The 21,441-nt window shown below is 45.3% G+C and overlaps 1 protein-coding gene across 1 annotated transcript; it reads right to left on the bottom strand.

The window, feature by feature from the left end:
• Nucleotides 1-1,822: 1,822 nt before the first annotated feature.
• Nucleotides 1,823-20,896, bottom strand: LOC131261446 (uncharacterized). Its single transcript, XM_058263482.1, has 6 exons — nt 20,788-20,896; nt 7,786-8,182; nt 6,304-6,394; nt 5,950-6,226; nt 5,784-5,881; nt 1,823-5,712 (listed from the first exon to the last, which is right to left on the bottom strand). Exons 1-6 carry the CDS (start codon nt 20,894-20,896, stop codon nt 2,611-2,613), a joined length of 4,074 nt encoding a protein of 1,357 aa, XP_058119465.1. The 3' UTR covers nt 1,823-2,610.
• Nucleotides 20,897-21,441: the final 545 nt, after the last annotated feature.

Here is a 21,441-nt window from a genome sequence, read left to right as displayed (position 1 = left end):
TTGAATAAATGGAAATAATTGGTTCTCGGAATTGGTTAGCATATAGCAAGCAAAGGTTATAGGATCCTATCACATATCATCAAAGAACTGTTAAATAAATCAAGGAAAGAAAACAGAACTGACTTCAGGTTGCCATTTGTATAATGCCTGTTGCGTTACTTTCAATAGAATTGTCCATAACTGAGAGGAATTTCATTTTTCATTCATGTTTTTCAAAAATTATACGTAAATTTTGAGAAAATTTACACTTGTTTTAGACAATGAGATTTTGAAGTCATCATTCTGGACGATTTTTTAAGAAACATACACATTTTATTGGATTTACGTTCAGGAAGTTGCATTTATTTCACTTCAGAGTGCTACAGATACATCAAATTTCGAAAAAAGTTTGATTTGATTCTCTCTATCTTTCTCTCTTTCCGCACTCTAATCTCAATCTCCTCCAAGGATCGGAAGCTATCCGAGATCCGTCTCGCAATTGCCCAACCATAAGTAATACATAGTTTCACGTAACGTCCGTTTGAGCGAGTTTCTCGCTTCTTAAATTCTTAACCATTAAAAAAAGTAACAAAAAGGGCAGCAGAAATACGTTTCGGTACTTTTTATTTATTTTTGTTGTTGTTTGCCTATATAAAATATCGTTCAGGCTACGCTGACAAAATATTAACGATCTTCATCTCTTCAATATACTTGTTATAACGTTGATTTCGTTTCGCCTCGAATTAGCAATAAACTGTTTTTTTGATTTCGGTTTCGGTTGAGCTGACTTAAACGACATCATTTAATGTATCTCATTGATGATATAAGTATATGTAAACATACTAATCGCCCATCCGTTACACAGATACGACGATGCACGGTTTTGCGACGGCGCTACCCTACGATTTGAATCCGTCAATTTTTAGCGTGGTTGATAATAGATGTCCGGGTTGCGGCAGGATCTAGTCATAGCGAAAGCGAGAGTATATGAATCCTGAATGAATGCTCCGTAGAATGCTGGCGAATCTGTTCATTAACGTTAACCTCTAACGAATGAAGGCTGACCGTAAGCCCTCGTCCCTTATGACGTTAGAACGTCCTCCGGGGAATGCTGTCACGCGGTCAGTATCAAATCTAAACTCTACGGCTATGTCGGGTATAATAGAAGGGGGTTCAAAGCGGACGATACCGAAAAGCTTTATTTGCCGATCGCTACTCGCGTCGGAGAAGCGCTTGAGAAGCGAACTAACTACAGCCAAGTTTGGTAATTTAGGAAGATCAACGATTTATTTACAGGAAAATGCATAATCAACGGGGGATGATGTTGATTTTACCTCTTTTTTTCTGGTAAAGTATAGCAACGGTAAACAAACAAAACTTCCTTAAAAGATGCTATAGGTTATAACACACATACACACAAGTGCGGCGCCAACGAGAAAGCTATTTCTTCCAGTGAGTATCAATCCACAGACGGTCAGCTAAATGATCTTCTTCATCCAAAAAGGAAACAATTCTACAACAGAACAATCTCTTTCACCCAAGCCTCTCAGCCATCCGTTGCGTGCTCAATTTCTACGCCGTGGCATTTCCATGTTCTCCATTTGCAAAAGTATTCCGCATCCCGCTCGATTTCCATTAATATTTGTTTGCTTTATTTATCATACACTTTCTATCACATTTGGAATCGCTCGCCGGAATCTGGTTGCGGCTTGCGATCGGCCCGTACAGATGCCTCATCGCATAACCTTTCCGAGAGTCCGTAGAAGAAGTAACTGTGGCTGACGCTTCGCTCAACGAATCATAAAAATAACGCCTCTTTCAACGGCCACAAAAGATGTCGTCAGCATTGTAAAAAATATATATATATATTGCAACAACGAATTTTCATCCTAACCACGCAAACATAACGTGGGAACGACCCGTCGCTTTTGTAACGATAATTAGTAGTTGGTAAGGCGTTCTATAACACGTAGTTTCGGGGTTGTCCTAACGACTCAGGTTGTCCTATCTATGCACGTGGTGATGATGGTGGTTGTTGGTGGTGTTTGCATTACATGATAATTTTGTAGTAATCAATCACTGGACCACACTACGTTGCGGTCCGTTCGAAATCGTCCGACCAATGGTCGCAAAAGAACACGGAGATAATTGAGGGCAGTCCAAGTAAATGATGCCTTTCCTCGACGCACGCGGCTTGTCAAAGTCCGTACATAAGGAAATATAAACTTGGTTGTTTAGCATCCCGGTACGGTCGGTCACTCTTTTTGAATGGGATTTCGGCAATCCGTACCAATAAAGGCGTCGTTTACTCGGAGTGATCTCAAATTAAAAGCATAGCTTCCTCCGGAAGTATGTTGTCATAACTGGGTCCTAGTGCGCATTCTAGTGCGCCGTAAAAGCGAAAGGAATGCTGTTGGCCTCCTATCTGGGGTTCATCTACCGCCACTTTGCCGAGTGGGTCTTTCGCCTTGCGCGGAATTTGCGGGAATGGAATGGAGTGAAATTTTCTCGGTGGGGCTGAGAAGATAAGGAGCCTTGACTACTGCAGGACCTTCATCTATCTCTCTCTATCTGCCTGTGTCTCTACTGCAACACTGCAAAGCTACGTGTCACACCATAAGAGCTCACGATCTACTTGAATCCTTCCTTGGCTCGCTTTTCCCACTCCGCCCGGCGTTGCAGTATGCCCTTGAACTCGTTGATTTCCCCATTGCCACCGGCGGCCTCGATGATGGTAGCGTTGTTGTTTGCCCCACCACCAATGCCCCCATTGGCGCTGTTGAGCTGATTCAACGACGCGATCGTATGGCGATTGGTAGCGTTACCAGTGCCATTGTTAATGCTGTTGTTATTGTTGTTATTGTTGACTACGGTTTGATTCTCTCCGACGCCCGACGCGATGTCCGGCTTTACAAAGTTGTTGTTCACCTGGGCCACAACCGCGGCCGAGTTGGGCAGGAGCGTCTTGCGGACGTCTACGAACGAAGTGGTATTTCGTGTCTGCCCGTTGGCTGCCGTACCGAATCTGTTCGGTACACCAAACGGCTTACTGGTGACACTTTTCCGCACGATCAACGGATCAACCGTGATCGTTTGGCTCGTTCCGTTGCTTTCCACGGTGCCATTACTTTTTACCTCGGACGGTGGTGGAGGCGCAGCGGCACTACTTTTCAATGGAGGTGCTGGTATCGATGCTGGTTGCACGATCGCAGCAGAGAGATCTTGCTGTTGTTGTTGTTGCGGCTGCTGCTGCTGCTGCTGTGGAGCGCCCACCTTGTCCAACTTTTCTTCGCTCGATTGGTTCTCCTTGTCGCTGTCGATGCTGCACAGTGGCTTCCCACCAGCGTCCGTACCGGGCACCTTGTAGTCATCGTCGGAGCGCAACTTTAGCGATCGCCTGGCAAACACCTTCATCAGCTCGGGCGTACCATCCTTGTCCTTCGGTTCCTTATCGGGCACGAGCTTCTTCCGCAGTACCACCAGCTCGTCGCCACTGCTCGAGCCACTGTTGTAGTTGGTGGCCGCATTGCTCCCGGTACTGCCGCGTTTCTCCAGCACCTCTTCGGAGGTGGATTTTTTCTTCTCGAACTTTATATCCTCGGACGAGGACGATATCCGTCGCTCGTACTTGATCTTCTCCTCCGTCACGGACGTACGGCGCTGGAGGATCACCTTCCGGTCGTCGCTAAGGTCCTGCGAGAGATTCATCGAGTTGCGCTTCGAACCGGCACCGGCGGCGTTGATGTCGCCTCCACTGCCCCCGTGTTGCTTTCGGAACACGGGCGGACTCTTCGGTGGCCCATCCAGTACAAGGCTGGTGCGAGCCACCACCGACGGCGGGAGCGGTGGTTTCGACTCCGTTATCTCGATGTTCTCGTTGCTGAACCGGCGCATCTTTATGGCATCGTCCGCCGGCGGAACCGGATACTGCCCGGCGGAAGCAGTGGGACTAGCGACGGCGGGCGACGTTGGTGGGGCCGGTGTCGGTGAGGTCGTCAGCACGATGCTGCTGCTCGTCTTCATGGTCGGACGAGACGTCGGGCCCATCGCCATCGCCGCCGTTGCGGCATCGACGCGGTTCAGTTGGATTTTCATAAACTCTGGCACGGTGCCCGCGTGGCCAATATCATCCAGCCGCTCGTTGCTACTGCCCTCGTCCGAGCTCCGGATGATGCTGACAAATTGCGACGACACGAGCTTATCGATGTTCTCCTCAATTTGCGAGATGTTCTGGTTCGACTTGTTCAGGATGCTCGTCGGCTCCGGTGGCGTCAGTGTGTTCGTCGTCAGCACGATACTCTTCGGTTGGTGATCGACGTACTCCTCGCGCGGGTTCAACAGGTTGTTGTCGTTAATTTCGAACTTTTGCAATGACGCACTCGATGAAAGCAACCGTGCATCCACCACCTCCTCATCGGCGTTGCTAATGTAATCCTTAAACACCCGCTGCTTGCCCGTGTTCATGTTCTCCGTCATGCTGAAGAACTTGTGTTCCGTCTCGAGGAAACTGTTGCTCTGGCTGAAATTACCCACCGACAGCGACGAGCTAAGGTTGGGCAGACTCGGCAGCTGATGGTGATGGTGATGATGGCCGCCTCCACCCGCCTGCAAATTGTTCGATACGTTGTCGGTATACGTGCGGAAGCTTTTCGATTTTTCCACCGCCTTCGTTCGCTTGGTCGGACTTTCCTGCAGTCCCACCTGTAGTACCGGGTGTTGTCCCCCGTTGGACACCTTTGCCGCCTTCTGTTGGTACGACGTTCCGTGTGTACCGTACGCCTTCGGGCTCTTCATCCGCTCACCATGGCTCACATACTTCCGCCCATCGCTCTCCTCGTCATCACCTTCACCGCCGTCCACACTACGCTCGGAGAACTTGCGTGCCTTCGCTACCAAGTACTCTTCACTCTTGTGCAATGGTGGTGCCTTGTATTCCGCTGCACCGATCGCTAGCGAATGCGCGCTTCCAGACGATGCGATCGACTGCCGGTTCACTTCCACGTTCGAGGAGTATCGGGCTGGAGTCGCAATTTCCCGTTCGCGTTGCTCGTCGCCCGTGAAAATTTCCTTCGGGAAAATGCGCTGCCGGGCGGCCGGACCCGATTTGATCTTCTTATAGCCACTCAGCTCGCTGAGCTCGGAATCACCAACCACGAGCGACAGTTTCATGATTTGTTCCGTCGGCCCAGCGTCGGCGGTCGCCGTTGGTTCCCCGGCCGTGATATAAACACTGCTAGTGTTGTTGTCCTCCTTCTTTGGCGTGACCGGATGCGATTCATCCTTCCCGGCACCACCACCACCACCGACCGATTCGTGTTTCTTCTTCTTGAAGCTATAATTTAGGATTCGTTTGAAGAACCCATCATCCTCCTTGCGGGCAGGGCCACCCGCACCGTCCGGTGCCGCAAGCAGATGCTCGGACGTGCGCTCGAACTCGTGGCTCTTGGAAATGTTCTTGTTGACGTACACGGATGACGCACCGAGCGAAGCATCGCCAACGCTCACCGACATCAGCTTCGAGGAGGAGGAGGAGATGAGTTCTTTGGAGGATGCTTTCGACACCGGTCCATGGTGGGCCGAGAGCGGTGTGCTCACCACGGTCGGCAGTATACCGTACGGCAACGAGTGAGCCTTCTCTTCCGCTTCCTTCGTCGGCGAATAATCCGCGATGTTGGTGGACGAGAGTTTCAACGACTCCTCGTTGACTTCCGGTGTCGCTGGCAAAAGAGTGGTCTGTAAGAGTAGAGTGGATTGATGAGATTGAAGCGAAACTCGCAACTGTACCCGGGGACTTCCACCCGTACCTCTCTTGGGCGAGCTCGTGCCCTGGTTGGGCCCTTCTTCTTTGGTCGTACGGCAAGTTTGTGTTTCGCTGCGGAATGGCAAAGTTTCGAGGAGTCACCTGAAGCGGAAAAAGGAAACGCTATTTAAATACAAAGTTCTTGTTCAACCGAAGACAACACTTCTTACCACTTTCATCCATATTGTCGGACCGGTTCATGCCGACCGAACCGGAAGTGGACGACTCGAGCCGGAGCAGATTGTGTCCGCTCATGTTGGACGCCGACCGGTCATCGTCCATATCGGAGCTGGTCATGCTCAGTATGCTGAGCGATCCTTCGCTCTTGTTCATCCCGCGATCCTTACGCTGCGGCGTGATCGGGCTTAACGGCAACCCGAGATCTTCGTCCGAGACCTCCTCCTGGCGATCCTTTCTCCGCTTTCGTAGTACGTCTGCTAATTCATTCTGTGCAGACGAAACAGAGAAGCATAAGGTTCATGAACGCCAACTCAACTCGCTCCAGATTTGTAACGGAACCTTACCTTCAGTGTAATCGATAAGCTGCTGGCAGTGCCGGCTGATTCGGAGAAAACGCTATCGTGTGACTGCGAAAGCCCATCCCGGCTGATGTCACTATGAAGAGGATCGGAGGGAGAGGAAAAGAAGCCTTATAAGTGATGGTCTAGTTGCATTTACGGCAACTAGGGTTATGGGAGTTGGATTTCGGGTTAAGCTGGATTCACATTGGAGATTGGTTCAAAGCCGATTGCGAACTTTATTAAAGGCGCTTAGTATAGTACTATGAACACTAACACTATGGACAAATTAAATTGAATCTCTGTTCAACAGTAATGAAACAGCAAATTAATCTTTTTGCCTCTAAACGCTTTTCCTATAAATTTGAAGAGAATTTATTGAAACTAAACTTTGTTACGATCAAAGTCAATTAATAAAAATGTGTACCCTTTGATCATTCTCTAATTCGACATTAAAACATTTTAAAGCATGTTCTAAACCAACTCCTTGATCAGTAATTCAGATATTAGGTTAAACAAAACGGTAAAACTGAACCACATGAGCAAAAGTCCAATGTTTGATCAAATCAAAAAGACTACGGCTTGGCATCGTGTGTACCTTTGTTCATGATTGAAAAGATATGGTTTTGTTCGAAATTACACTTTTTAACACGCTACACGTGACCCTTTTTATTTGCTTATTGCTGTTGTTCGATATTTGATCCTTCAATCACTCAGAAAACCCGTGAAATATTCGTTCACGTAAAGTAAAAAAGAAACAATGTCGATCTTTCATTTGCGGCTCTTAGCGAACTCCTCTTCTTTGAGGGTTATAGAACACTTTGCTACATGTGTTTATACACAACAGAATGTCTGTACAAAGTTTCGCTAACGATAAGAAACAGTTTAGCACATGTGTACAAGCAATTCCACTTGACAGCGAACTATCTAAAATGCGTTCGAAAATCATGTTTTCCCAATAGAATCAGCGTGTTTAACATTAGAATACGATACACAACAGCCACACATGGTACATGAAGAAGAACCACCTACGCTATTAAAGTCGATCTTATCAACGTTCGGTACCGTTGAGCGGGTGACACTTTATCGACCTGAAGGATCATTGTTGACCGGTTCGATTGGCCATACGCGTAAATCCGACTGGACGCTTTGATTGCTCCGATAAGACTAACCTAGGCACCTCGGTTGCTTTAGGGAATATACCTTCGCGTTTCGAATGGATTTCCAAAGGAGAAGGCAGAGAAAACAATCGCTCGGGAAGTTCGCCGGAGTGTTGCGCATTCGCAGTTATCGCGCGGATTGAAAGCAAGGGTGGTGCCTCTACGGTCGGCATGGCACGAACTCCTGCTCCACGTAACGATTGTCATTCGGGCCATATGGGCGCGATAAGATAGGTGGGAAGAAAATCAATCGGCGCAAAGTGACTGGGATTTACGAGGAATCCCCACCCGGGCGATGCGCCTTTATCGCGGGAGGACGACCACTTACCTATCGACCAGTCGACCTTCGCTGAGACTGCGCTGGTAGTCGGACATCTCCTTGTCTAGATCATCGGAGTTCCGCAGCCGGTAGGTTTCGCGCTTGAAGTACCCGCCCGGCGCTCCACCGCCCCCAGCGGCCTGCGAGGTGCCCGGCACCGCTCCCGCCGACTCGGGGCCACCAGCGCGGATCGTGATCGGGAGACCGTAGCCGGTGCGCGGAAGCGTCGCATCGGTCGTCGAGCAGCCGGGTGTGGCGAAGTGGATGTGCGTCTGTTGCCCTTTGGCACCGAGCTGGCCGGGCGCGCGGTCGGCCGAGGCGACGGTTCGCCGGCGGAAGATACGGCGGAGGTTGCGCAGCGGGTGGAACCGTTTCCGTTTGGTGGTGTCGGCGGCGTTCGCTGGTGCTAGCGGGAAGAGAGGAAACCAAACATACAATATAAGTGATTGGGGCTCTGGGTGATAGATAAGAAGCACACGTCGTCGCCGCGTTATTTGAGGCCGACTTTGCCTTTTAAGGTAATCGTTTCTCAGTCTTGTCGGTTTCAATTGATTGGTTGTACGCCAAATTCAATGCGTCGTTTACCGAAGGTACTTGTAACGGGGTTTCGGGATGGGTAAATATGTTTTGTTTCCTGTACCATCGCAAAAAGCTCTCATTAATTAACTTTTCGAATCGATTCCCCTAAAATGAGTTGCAGATTGGAATCTACACCTTTTTCTTCGTTTTTCTATTTATTTAAGTTAGTTTGAGTAGAACATTTTTTTTATAGAATTTTATAGATTAATATTAGAAGTGTTCTGTCATGTATTTTTAACCAAAAGCAAGATAACTGTTCCTCTAAATATTTGGTCTATTTGATATTTTAAACAGTTTTTAATCATCGTGTTGAAAAATTTTACTTCAACCTCAATCTTAATTCTTTGTGTTTTTTATTTAAAAAATTGTTGTATGTATTCAAACCGCCTCAACGTGAATTTCCATTTTTAATGTTTTAAAGTACATTTTCCTTTAAATTTAATGTTTTATGTGTTGAAAAACAAAATTGGCTTAAAAATCATTTTTTCCTTGACATCTATATGCATTTTTTTAATTTTAACACTTCTCCATTACTTAACCAACAGAATCAATATAGCAACATTGTATGTGGATTATCTTCATTTACAAACTGTACCCAATTACCCCCAAAACTCGCTTCATTCGTTGTGTGTAAAAGGGAGTTTTGTTTTCGAAAAGATAAAGATAATATATTCATAATCTGAAAATAAAACAAGTAGATGTGAGTTATATTTACCACACGAGATAGGTAACGTTTTATCTTGAACCCTGTTATCATTGGCTTATCGGTTGATATTGTGATGGTTATTATGGTGTTTTATTGCATTTATTGCACCGTTCTAGCGGTGTTTGGTGGTGCGATAAGCAGCTCGAAAGATTAACCGATGCAAATATGCCGTGCCATTATGCTATGGCTATAAGCGTGGCTACCCTATTGGCAAACAATCTGTTCCAATTGTATGCATTGAGGGCGGACCGGGCTGTTGTGCATCGCATCTTTGCTTCCGTTGTACGCTACCGACCCCTAGGCTTTGCGAGTGGTTTGTTCAAGAGAGTGACGCAAAATGCCGTTTGTTCTAGCGCTGGCGTAGCACCAGTTGAGTCAACAAACATTACGTCAGGTGGACTTAATATTGTCATACCACACTCGTCGTGTGGAGGTTTTTTTTTTGATATGTTTATCCATACGATAATGAGGTGAAGGTAAGGGGCTCGAATCCCGCTCGAAATAAATATTTGAATCTTATAGTTTTTCATTTTTCCTCCTGACGATCGGGTCAGATTTCAAAATATGAAGAAAAGAAAAGACACTCGAATATTCCATATATCAAATGGAAGAAAAACAATATCTACCGTGCCGTTCATTGTGTCTACCAATATCCATCGAACCTGCTGTTGACAGTTTCAATTTCGTAAATGTGCGAACAACCAACAAGCGGTAAACATGTAACCATCGCATCGCATCACATCGCACCGCATCGATCAGACTAATGTAAAGCCGTTCTACACCGCAATAACCTTCTAAGTTACCGAGCAAACGCTCACACCTTCCGTGATGTGATCACGCATCATGACATCAGCTGTCAAACAACATGTCATCGACGACGATAGGGAGGGCGAGGGGGAGGACGGGGCGGCTATTTGATCCGATCCGATTGACTCACCGACCTCGCGAGGAGAGTCATCACCAACCACACACGTGTCACACGAAGAGGTGTCGTACCGACAATGGAATCGAGCTGATCGAGCTGAAATAAATATTTCAAATGACCTCCGCCGCGTTCGGATCTCCGGATCAAGCTTCTGGTGGGTGTTAAAAATATGGTCAATAAACTAAAAACGCTCCGATCTTCTGGCGATCCTGATGTGGGTGTGCTTTGTTTGCATCCTTGCGTCCACAAGAAATGGGGCTTCACGAAAGGGCACATGTCAACAAAACAAAATAGAAAATAAATGAACTACCAAGCGTCCAAGCTTTGTCGGCTAACGATCATCGATTCCGGTCGAGTCGGTAACCGTTACCGGTCAGTTGGGTTCGGTTTTGCTGCCGACACTCTTGAAGCCGCACGTACGTCCAAACGTGAAGAAAAACGTTTCTAAAAGCGAATCGAAAGACAAGTGAGAAATTCATTCATATTCCACATTTTATGGGGGTTAAATGAGGAATAAATAGAAGGGTAAAAAAACCCACCAACACGACGGTGTGCTTTGAGTGTCCATATTTATATTTTTCGAAGCCGCAATACTATCTTCATTTTCAATCTGAAGCGCACCAAAGATGGCAGACGGTGTTTTTACGGTGGATTCAAACAAACCCTAACGTATATGAATGGCGTGGTGGAGGATGTTTGTTTTTTGTTGTTTTCTTTTACAATTCCCAACCAAAAAATGGTGTAATTATGCAAAATCAACCTTACGATCCACATGGGCCCATGTCGGAGGGTATCGTAAGCGAATCCAATTCGGATTTAACGCGTACCGAAGCCACCAGGGTTGGAAGTCACGATATAAAACGGCCAATGACTCTCCGGTCCCACCCGGGGGGGTTTTCTTATCACAACCCGTGCGTACATCGAATGGCACGTGGACGAAACGGAAGGGACAGAGAGGTTGTTGTCGAGGGAAGGGGGGAGGGAGTTAATTATTTACATTATTGTTATTAAGTTTTATTAACTTCGCCGACGCAATGACCGCCGAACCACCCGGTGTGCCTCGGTAGCGACCATCTTGGCCGACCTTCTTCCGGCAACACATACACACACACTCGAACACACGTGTGCCGCCTTTTGTTTTCCTTTTATTGCAGTACCCGAAGACGTTTCGGGTAATGACGCCGAACCACGATATTAAACCGCATTTCCGCAGCCGGAGAGAAACTTTTGCGCCGTTGTTTAATATCTTGATTAATGTACACGAGTGGCTCGTTGAGGTGGCGGCGGCATCACAGCCTCAGCCTCGTCAAAATTGTCCAATTTTCTATCGGGTCTCCTCCTTCCAGCATGATTACCAACCAACTCGCAAGGCGAACATTCAAATTCAAGTTTTCGGAGAAATTATCTGCGCCACACGCACGTCAAGGGAGTGTAACAAAACAAAAAAAAACCAAACACGCCTTTAAAAGAACCATCCGGTGCGGTTTCTGAACGAAAGTTCGCACCTTGGCCACGTTTCGCAACGAGCGGAATTATATAAAAGCCCAATTTGTGGAAGATTTGATAACGAACGGATATCGTTACAAGTCTAATATAAACACATTTGATGGATCCTCAACGCATAACAAGTGTGACGTTTATCAGCTCTCACCCCATAGAGGTACAATCGTTCAGGAAAAAACCGAGCGTTTCCTTACTCCCGATAAATCATGTCAGTCAAAGTGAACGATTAAAAAGTAACCGTAATGCAGTCGACCCATCAGTCACGGGATGCGGCAGTTGACAGCATCTTAAATTCAGCTCGAATACGATGACAATTGCGTGAGTTCGTGCATATGTGGACCGTTTCGGAGGCCCACGTGAGCGTTTATGGTTTTTACGAGGTGAATTCTGTTTTTTGTTTAAAGATGTCGAATGTTTTATTAATAGAATGCTTTCATTTCCTTTTCCTTCCACGTCCATAGTGTCGACTCGAGCAATCACTTAAGCGTTTTAAGAACTTCAACTGTTACAAAATAATTTTGTCGAAACACATGTTGAACACCTGCAATTGATAACAAACAACAAGACAATTTCCAAGCGAAATAAGACAAACACAAAACCAAAAAACGAAGCAAAGCAAGTGCAATTGCAGGGCAGGTGAAATAAAAACAATGATGTTAGATTAGATTTCGCTATCTGATTCAAGACGCCTCGCTCGCCTTGTTGCTCTCTTGCCTTCCAAGCGTCGGTGGCCACAATCCGTTCATTTCGTGCACGTGCCGAACGGTCCGGCACGAGGCCAAACCTATCGCCATACTGCCAACCTTCGTACGGCAATCACATGGCGCCAGAGGTTTGACGTAAGAAAGCGGGCGCAGTTGTAAAGGCGAACATATAAAGCGTGTTCGCTGAAGAAAGAAACAACTTAGGCTAGCAGAGGGCTAGAAAAAGGGTTGCTTTCCGCTTTTAACTTGCTAAACAAAGCAATTGGAAGAAACACAACGTACTGTACTCGAGTTAGGTAAGGAAAAATTCTCGAAGTTCTAAATGCGGACGGTCGATAAAATTATCCCTCTAAATCAAAGCAAGAAACCGTGTGGGGTTTCTAGTACATGTTAGTAATTTATATAATATAATTTTAATAATATAATGATTAGAAGCATGGAAAAAGTTAATTTCAGGAGTTTGTTAACGCCAGGTAAATGATAAAATACTTTAATCTCTCGATTACAACACCATTATCATCATCAACGATTAAATATTTTAAAATTTATCTTAGATCAGACGCAAATGGTTGTAAGACATTGAAAAATATTGTCAAATCATATAAAAGTGTGAAATCAAGCAATTGAAAAGTTTGAAAAGTTAAGGTTGAATAAGTAAAATTGACTGAAGTTGAAAATGAATTCATAACGATGAAAGTGGGAATTAGCAAAACAGTGGTAAGAGTATCAATTTAGCTTCTAAAAGCGAAAAGAATATTCAAATTGGATATAGGAAAACTCTTCTGTCGCACTTAAGCATATTACCCCATGATGCGGATAATTTTAATTTTGTCTTCCCAACCAGAATGCAAGGATTATGAATCCATTATTTCGTAACAATTCCAATAGTTTAAACTATTGTAGAGAAACCTTTGATTATTTCAGGCATAATCAGTTTTATCCTGTTTTCTATAGTAAATTTTTTGAGTTGTGAAATAAATGCACGTAGGGTATATTAGACACTGTAATGAACATATTCTATAATGCCATTTTGTTTAAATGACTTAATTCTGATAAAAACGTGCTGGTTCGTTTTACGAGACTTTCTCTTAAAATATTTGATCAAATCAAGACAATTTCAGAATCAATCTAGGTACTCCAAACAAAACATCTTCAGCAGATTAGGTCAAAAATATTTTGATAATGTTGAGCACCCGAAAATACTACGTTTTCTATATGAACGCACAACTGTGCTTGCAAACACAGATATAATTCGAACCAAATTAATGGCCTTCATACCTAGCTTGCGTATCCAGCCGTTCGGTACAATTACCTCACCGTTCAAATACCGTTCGCTACGCGATCAGCATTCCCTGGTCGATCAATTCAACACTGGGCGAGGGTGCGGCACAACATCGCACACACCATAAATCTGGAGGCGGCGTTCGACCTTGAAGCAACTGGTGCCAAGCAGCCTTGCATTATATCGCAAAGCCCCCCTAGCCACCCGCCGTTACCGTTTTGAGCCGCATACGTTTATACACCCTGCCTTTTATATCGCGCGCACGTCAAACAACGATCAGCGAGAAACTTTTCTCGCCTTCCTCCCCAAAAAGGCGCCAGAAAAAGTGGGCTATGCGGGATTATGGGCGCACCCCGATCCGAACCTCGCGGGAGAGAAGAGGTTTTTCAATTCGGAGTTCTCCAACGCCCCGTGACTGGCGTTCGATCGCAAAAGGGTTTGCTTTTTCTTTTATGATCCTTTCCAAAGCCCAACATAGACCCAGTTTGGGGTGGTAAATCAGGTCCGCGTGTGACTCCTCCCCGAACGACAAACAATAACGCAAAGTACCCCCAAACAAAACCAGCTGGTTTTCTGACTTGTTGTGTGTCCGAAAAGCTGCCCGCAAATCTTAAAGCTACGCTTTTCTCCCTCGGCGGCACACTTTTTCGCGCGAAAACCTTAACCTTTTTCGCCTTCATGGGCGTAGCGAACGCTACCGGGTGGTGCTCCTGTTTTCCCGGTTTTTATCTCTTCCACCGCTCATTATCATACGGAGGCGCGTATCCCCCCACCGCATCCCTCCACCTCCCGATTCCGGGGGGCAAGTTTGTATGCGAAATGTATTTACCGCGAAAAGGTAACAAAAAACCGAAACGAAGACGAAGAGATGGGTCCATGAACCATTACGCTAAATCATTTCTCAGCTTCCTGGTGGTGATTTTTCCGTTTGTTTCTGGCGTTTTTTTCGGTTTGCCTCCAACCGGGACGTTCATTGGCCGGAAAAACACGGGTGGGAAGGAAGATTTGGGAGCTCCACTTAGGGAGCTTGACTTTGTAGGTTATTGTTATCTCTTTTTTTTTCGTGTTTTTGCTATGACGAGCTGAACCGAAACCGAGCCGCACTTTGTAACCATTTTCGTGCACTTTACCGACATTAGTGCACTGCTCACGTTTCCCCCCCCCCCCCCCCCCCCCCCCCCTTCTTATTACTCCCTCTCTTGCCCCAGGCCTAGTTTGAGCAACCTCGAATAGTTTCGTTTTAAATATGAACTCCCATTTGGCAGGGTTTCCCCCGGGTTTCCAACAGATTGGGTTAAGATATGCATCTTTCATTTTTTTTGCTTCTCTTATCGCTCGCTATCCGCCCGCCCTAGTCTCGTCGCTGTCAAGCCGAGATTTAAACACTTTATTCCTTTTATTAATTCCGAAAAACGCAAACAGGCCCGCACACAAACTGAGCCCGCAGAATAGACATGCGGGCAATTAGTTGACTAAAGGGGGTTTCGGACGGAATCTCCCTTTCAGCGTTCAGAGCCCCCCACACAATCGCATTTTGTTCACTCACACTTTTCATTTTTCCACCCACCCCCCCCTCCGGCGACAAAAGGCTCCCACGTGGGAGAGAATCACGAGAAGCCGGTCAAGAGTTTTTCCACCGGCGACCGCGAAGACTGTTTTGGGAACTTTTCACATCATTACCATTGAATGATGGCCGGATGGCACACTTTCTTCCGATGGCTTCCACTCCGTGGTTTGGAAGCACGCGGAAGCCCCGACGGTGGAAGAGCGGAAAGGGAAGGCGAATTTATTCATTTTCTTTGTAATTTGCTCACCCTCAGCCTCTTTCTCGAGATTCGACCGAGGCATCCGAGGTGTTTTCCCTTTGTCATTCTGCCTGTCAGTGTAACCTTTCTACCCATTTTTTTTTTGTGTTGTTGATTTCCTTTGTGCGTTCTCTTCAGCCTCCAGGCGTCTTCAGTCTGGAGCGGCACAGTTTGACTGCGTCGTAGAAGCCAACAACAAAAGACGCACGCTTTCGAGACGCGAGAAGCGGTTGGCTAGGAAAAGCCCTCGATGTCGACCTGATGCGTAGGGAAACTCGATCATGGCGCACCGTCTTTGAGTTGAGAGTGGGGAAACTTATTTTCGCTGCTCGACGTTGAGCCCCGCAAAGCCCAAAATCTCAGCTGATTAATTAATCTTTGCCCGGCGTGACCGGGAATATAGCGACGCAGAATGGTTCCGCGGCTAACGAGTTTCCCATTTGACCTTCTTCGTGACGCTCGATCCATCCGTCAACTCAACAGATAGGGGATTATACAGAAGTTTAGGAGTTGAAGCAAATATTTCAAAGTTGTATATCTAGAAACTTAGAAATGGCTAAAAATAACACAAACAATTGAATCTGTAACAAGTAACACATACGAGCATAAACAATTAAGCACGACCACAGTTTGCATTACTTTCTCGTAGGCTTCACATGGGAAAATCAAACCTTCAAAAGGGTGCACCCACGAACAAGATAAACATACTAGCACGTACACACACGCATAAGATAGTGCCTGCTTTAAACGACAACACCATGAGGCACATACTTCACACCGTGGGTTTTCCACGTTTGAGCAGCTGCTCGTCAAAGACGATACGCTTCACGGGAAGCAAAAACAACAACAAGAACACTCTCTCACACACAAACACACCGCTAATCATTCAACAATATACAATAACAATAATAACGAAAAAGCCTCGGCATATTACTACTAACCACAAATTGAACGCTGTCAACCACAACTAATCAGCCAATTTCCAATTTTCTTCCGCCCCGGGGGCTGGAAAGGGAAAATCTCCCTTAACGGTTCCGATCCGCACGTTTGGTTCGCCCGTTCTGCCCAAACTCTGACAGCTGTCGTCGTTCGTCGGGCTGCGTGATGCACTGAACCACTGAACTGGAACACTCAAGCAAGCTGTGGGGAGCTGTGCTTTTGAGTGAGCAATAAACAAAAAAAAATCAACACCGGGTCGGGTGGGTCACACTTAGAACGAAGCTGCCGAAATGGCTAACGGAGTGGAAACACTGCCGCACTGAGGCTGGGAGTAGGTGCTACACCGATAAGAAAACCTTGATCGCGATCTTCGTTTTTGGAAGTGTGGAAAAGCACACACACACACGCGCGCGAGTCCCGCGAACAACCGGCAGCACGTCCGCTACACGCAAGCAATCGAACGGCAATGAGCGTGGCGAAGGCGAGCGATGGCACGCGAACTCCAACAACTCGCGGTTCGCCATCAGCCGAACCCGCCACTCCAACAACACACGACCAGATGTGATGGAGCCCCATTAGAGGGTCGTCCAAGGTGGTGGTGGCACCGCAGTCTGCCTTTTTTTTTCGCTTCGACGTTGTTTGCTCCCCTTTCCGATGGGTGTTGGGAAGGCTTGTGCTATGATGGTTGGTTCTCGTAGGTGGAAGTTCGCGCGATACGCGACCGTGACGCGGTGGCCGCCTTGGCGCACAATCCTATCGGCGTCGGCTTAAGGCTGCCCACAACCCCTTCTGCCAGCCAGCGGGGTGAGATCATCTTTGTCGATCGTGTCCCGATGCGGCTACGCGACTTTTACGCCTGTAATAGTTCTCACCGTAAAACTACTGCGCTAAAGTTCGCCTCTGGGAAGCAGATTCCGTGGCGTTTCGGGTGCATTAAACGAACAATTATTTATGCAAGCAAAATGATTCGCACCCCGTGCCGCCACCGCACGCGTGTGTAAATGGTTCCTAATTGCATTCGAGCCAAACAAAATCATGTTTGTATTCAAATTGATGCGAAGCTTTTACTTTTCTGCTTTATGCTTGATATTTAAATTATCGCTGGGACTAATATATCAAAAGATTGATCATGCAGAACGATGTGAGCAAACGTTGAAAATTAGCAACAACCCAGAATTGACATGTGGAAATATCGTATAAAAGTGGTTAAACAATGGCTATTCACTTTTAATTTTATAAAATCTATTATATTGTTGTTAAATTATATCATAATTGATAGTCTACATGACCATGACATGATAGTCTACAATTCAAATTTTTATTATACCTTTTGAAAACATTTAGTTGAATATCGTTTACCAAAAATATTAGAGCCTTCCAATATTTATCTCATATTTTGTTTTAAAAAATCAGACGAAGAAAAATAACAATAAATATTGTTAAACAAACAAAATGACAATTTTAATTGATGTTTAATTGAAACATTGGACAACAAAGAATAAAACTAATGGGTACTAATGAACAACGAAGCCTTACTATGAAAACGTATTGAACAGCTATGAGACAGGCATTGAGAATACGGTCAAAGGAAAATTACAATCTTGTTCTGACACGACTACTTATTTCCTAAATCGGATGCTTAATAAAGGATTTCAGTATCGTCGCAAATATTTGTGGGTTAGTTTATTTTGAGACTTTTTTTATTCTATTTGTTTGGTTTATTAAAACGGATAATAGTAATACGAACCAATCTGGATCTTTAATCTGGAATCAATGAACATTTAAAAACAAAAGTATATAATAAACAAAATGATTAAATATACATTATTTCGTGTTGTATAACAACCACAAATGCAGCAATAGCATATCCAATGGATGCAAACAAATAGATTATATCATAAAACACTAATAAAATGCTAAAATTGTAGCTGAGCAACATTTAAAGAAGATAAACACCAGATAAAATAACTGCTTTCTAGAATAAAGTCATCTATCAAAATGCATAAACAAGATTATCCATTTCTTCTTCGTGATCGCATCTTCGTCTGCTTCACAAACTTTCACTTGAAACCATCATTACGCACTTGAAAGTACATCTCTGTTTGTTAATTGTAATTGAAATTTTCGCGCAATGGAATTGATTTTGAGGCCTTCACCGTTGACCTTTCCTGCCCCGAACGAAAAGCGTAGAAACCTAGCCCCGAATAGCACACTCATCTGGCGTTGAAACGATGTGGAAAACTGTCGATAGCTGCCGGTGCATTTCCCCCCGGCATGAGCATATCGCCGGCTGATGCTAATGGCTAATGCAAAACCATCAAACGGCGGAACTGAGCGAAAGGTTTTGCAGTGTCTTTCGTTTACTTTGCTTCGCCCCCTTCGCAGGTTGCTGCATGCTATCGGTGAGCTTTTTGCAGGAATGTATGCAAAAATTTGACCGGCGTGAGGGAAAAATTAGAAACACAAAGAAAAACAGATGCGAGGGGAAAGCTTTCAGGTGACGTTCGGCTCGAAAACCGTGGCACGTTGCCAGCGGACGTTTGATATGCTCTTGTTGAGGCTGATCGGAAATTGGAAAAAAGCATCGCGAGAATTCAACAAATACTTCGCAGAGGAAACTGTAGAAAATAAGCATAAGAAACACCCAATAAACCCGGAACACGCCTGACCAGCCCATTAAGATCGAAATAATTACACCTCATTTAGGCAGCTCGTGATGAGAGGCAGAAATAATTTTGAATCAGCTGTGTTTTTTCTCTTCGATTCCTCCCATTTCTTCTGGCCGAGCTCATCAGCGTCAGCGAAAATGCTTCTCACTTTTAAACGAAAAACTTCGGCGGACGTTCACACCTCCTGCAGACGCCCCGGAACGTCACGCCGCGGGAAAGCAATGACCGCTCACCGATTTTGGCCTTTCGAGATGACCGAAGAAAGTCTTATCGTGGTTCACGCACATCCAGACGCTGCGTGTACTGCGATTTTGTGCTGCAGCTTCCGTTTCCGTTTAACGCAACGATTACGATGCGTGCTGACGTAATCGGAACCAATACGAGGAGTGAGAGAGTTTGCTCCTATAATTACTCCCAAACCGGATGCAGCTAGCTGACAAGTTCCACTGTCCTCGCTTCCACTGTTGGGATTTCTTTTTCGTTTCTTTTGGCGTGCGAAGATTTCGCCATTGTGCCAACTGACCAACTGACGGGTTTTGGCAAACCGATCGTTCACCTGTTTCTTACTCCAGTTTTGCAAAATGCCCTTCGCGCTCGAATGGGTTTTATCGAACACACATTGCGAACAATATGTTCGGGGTTCGGCGTTGAGAAAGTGTCCAATAAAACTATCAAGCGTGCTCCAATTTTCCTAGCCTTTCTCTCTCTTTCAATCATTGTATTTCATATGTAGTGTTAAACTTTGCTCAAACGTTTTTTTTCTAGACAAGAAACTTCAAAACACTGTCCAAACCGGACCGAACATGTGAGGATAAGAAACCAAATTCGTGAACCAAGCGCCGCCATGCGGTATAGATGCGGAAAAAAACCCCCAACGAATATCTACCGTGAAGCCAACTTAAGCTTTACAGAACCGTTATCCAAATTATGACATGTACGGAACATGAGTGTGTTTGTGCGCTCAAAATCATCCGTTTAACATCGCGGTTTGTTTGTTTTTTTTTTGGAATTAAAAGCCCTTTCCGCCCTCCCATTGCGCCAAGTTAAATTGAAAACTGCTCCAGTTGCAGACGCACGTGCTGATATAGTTTACTACACGTTTTGGGTTTCCCTCTCGCCATTTTGCTCGCTTTTCAACGTACCGTAAAGTTGGCGCGTAGCAAGCATGACGAAAGCAAGTAACATGCGTTTGGCAATGAGAGGTGCTTCAAAAACGTTGTTTTCTAAGGCTTCATGCTTTGGCCATTGAAGAGTACACAAGAAAGCAAAAAAAAACAAAATTGAATGAATCAGGATAAAGCATAGGAATGAATATTACTTTTAGTTTTGCGGAAGCAACGTTTTTGAAAAAAATGTTCTATCTTGTCAAAAATGGTTAAGCTCGTTTGGACCTTATTATACTATTAATTATTAATTTTTTATTATTCTGTGAGACTTTATAATATCAGACTATTGACTTTTGATTTATCAAGTGTTAATGAATGAAACAACTAAAATTCTTTTGAAAAAACGACAATGACTCCCGTTACATCAATCATGTGCCACAGTCCACTGAGCGAACAACTCACTCACTCCGGAATCATCGGACTGTGCTACCTTACCCATCACTATCCATAGCGACGTTGATAAACCCCTCAATGTATGCAAGCTACATGACACATTCGTTGCGTTGTGCTATGCGGATAGCATACCTTTAGGGGCTTACTCAATCTACGAGGGGCGAACAAAGCAATGTGATTTCTCGTGTTCAACTGGACAGTTGATCAGGTTATTTTTAACAGAGCAAAGCATTTTTACTCGATTGCAAGAGGTTTGTTGTACTACCGTAAGTCTTTAACTTATACTGCCACCAAACTAGTATTCGCGGAACAAAAACGGTGACGTTCAAGCAAATCTCACCTGCAGTTTCTGGAGTGGTGATCGTTATTGGTGTATCCTGCACTTGTGCGATGGTGTTTTCCAGTGGTGGCGAATTTTCGCGCACACACGACATCAACCCCGCTGACATCTGTTTGAAGAAAGGAAAGAGAAAACGAAAAACAAAGGGAAAAACTGTCAGTGTTACTGGCAAAAGGAGGGTATAAAGGAAAGAAGTGGCGCAACAGAAATGCCGACGACCGGATGCTGAAAGAGTGTTGTTCTTGGGTGTATGCGTCATGCAGCTAGTTGCAAGTGCAGCGCACATTCGCTGCCGTTGATTGATAAGGTCAATTTAGAACGAAACTCCCGGTTGTGCGTGGTATCGCTACTCGCTGCTAGAGGCGACTCCCGGCGTCGGTCATCGTCTCTGATTGCTTGGCAAGGTTTCTTGGAAGGAAGGGGTGAGCCAATTTGGAAAGGCAGACATGCATGCATTTGATTGATATGAGTGTACGGCTGGCCGCCGCTGTCCATGTTACACCAAAACAAAAGAAACATGCTTTGGTCAGCAGTGTTTTGATTTTTGATCTTCATGCTTAAACAAGGACAATCATGGGTAAGCAAGTGCGGTGCTGTGGCAAATGGAAACAAGGAAATGCATTTATGATAACAACATGCTAAAGAGTCTACTTG

Source organism: Anopheles coustani, chromosome 3 (genome assembly GCF_943734705.1).
Source record: "Anopheles coustani chromosome 3, idAnoCousDA_361_x.2, whole genome shotgun sequence".
Lineage (NCBI taxonomy): Eukaryota > Metazoa > Arthropoda > Insecta > Diptera > Culicidae > Anopheles > Anopheles coustani.
Note: the sequence above shows the minus strand (reverse complement) of the source record. Positions and strands in the feature narration are given on the sequence as shown.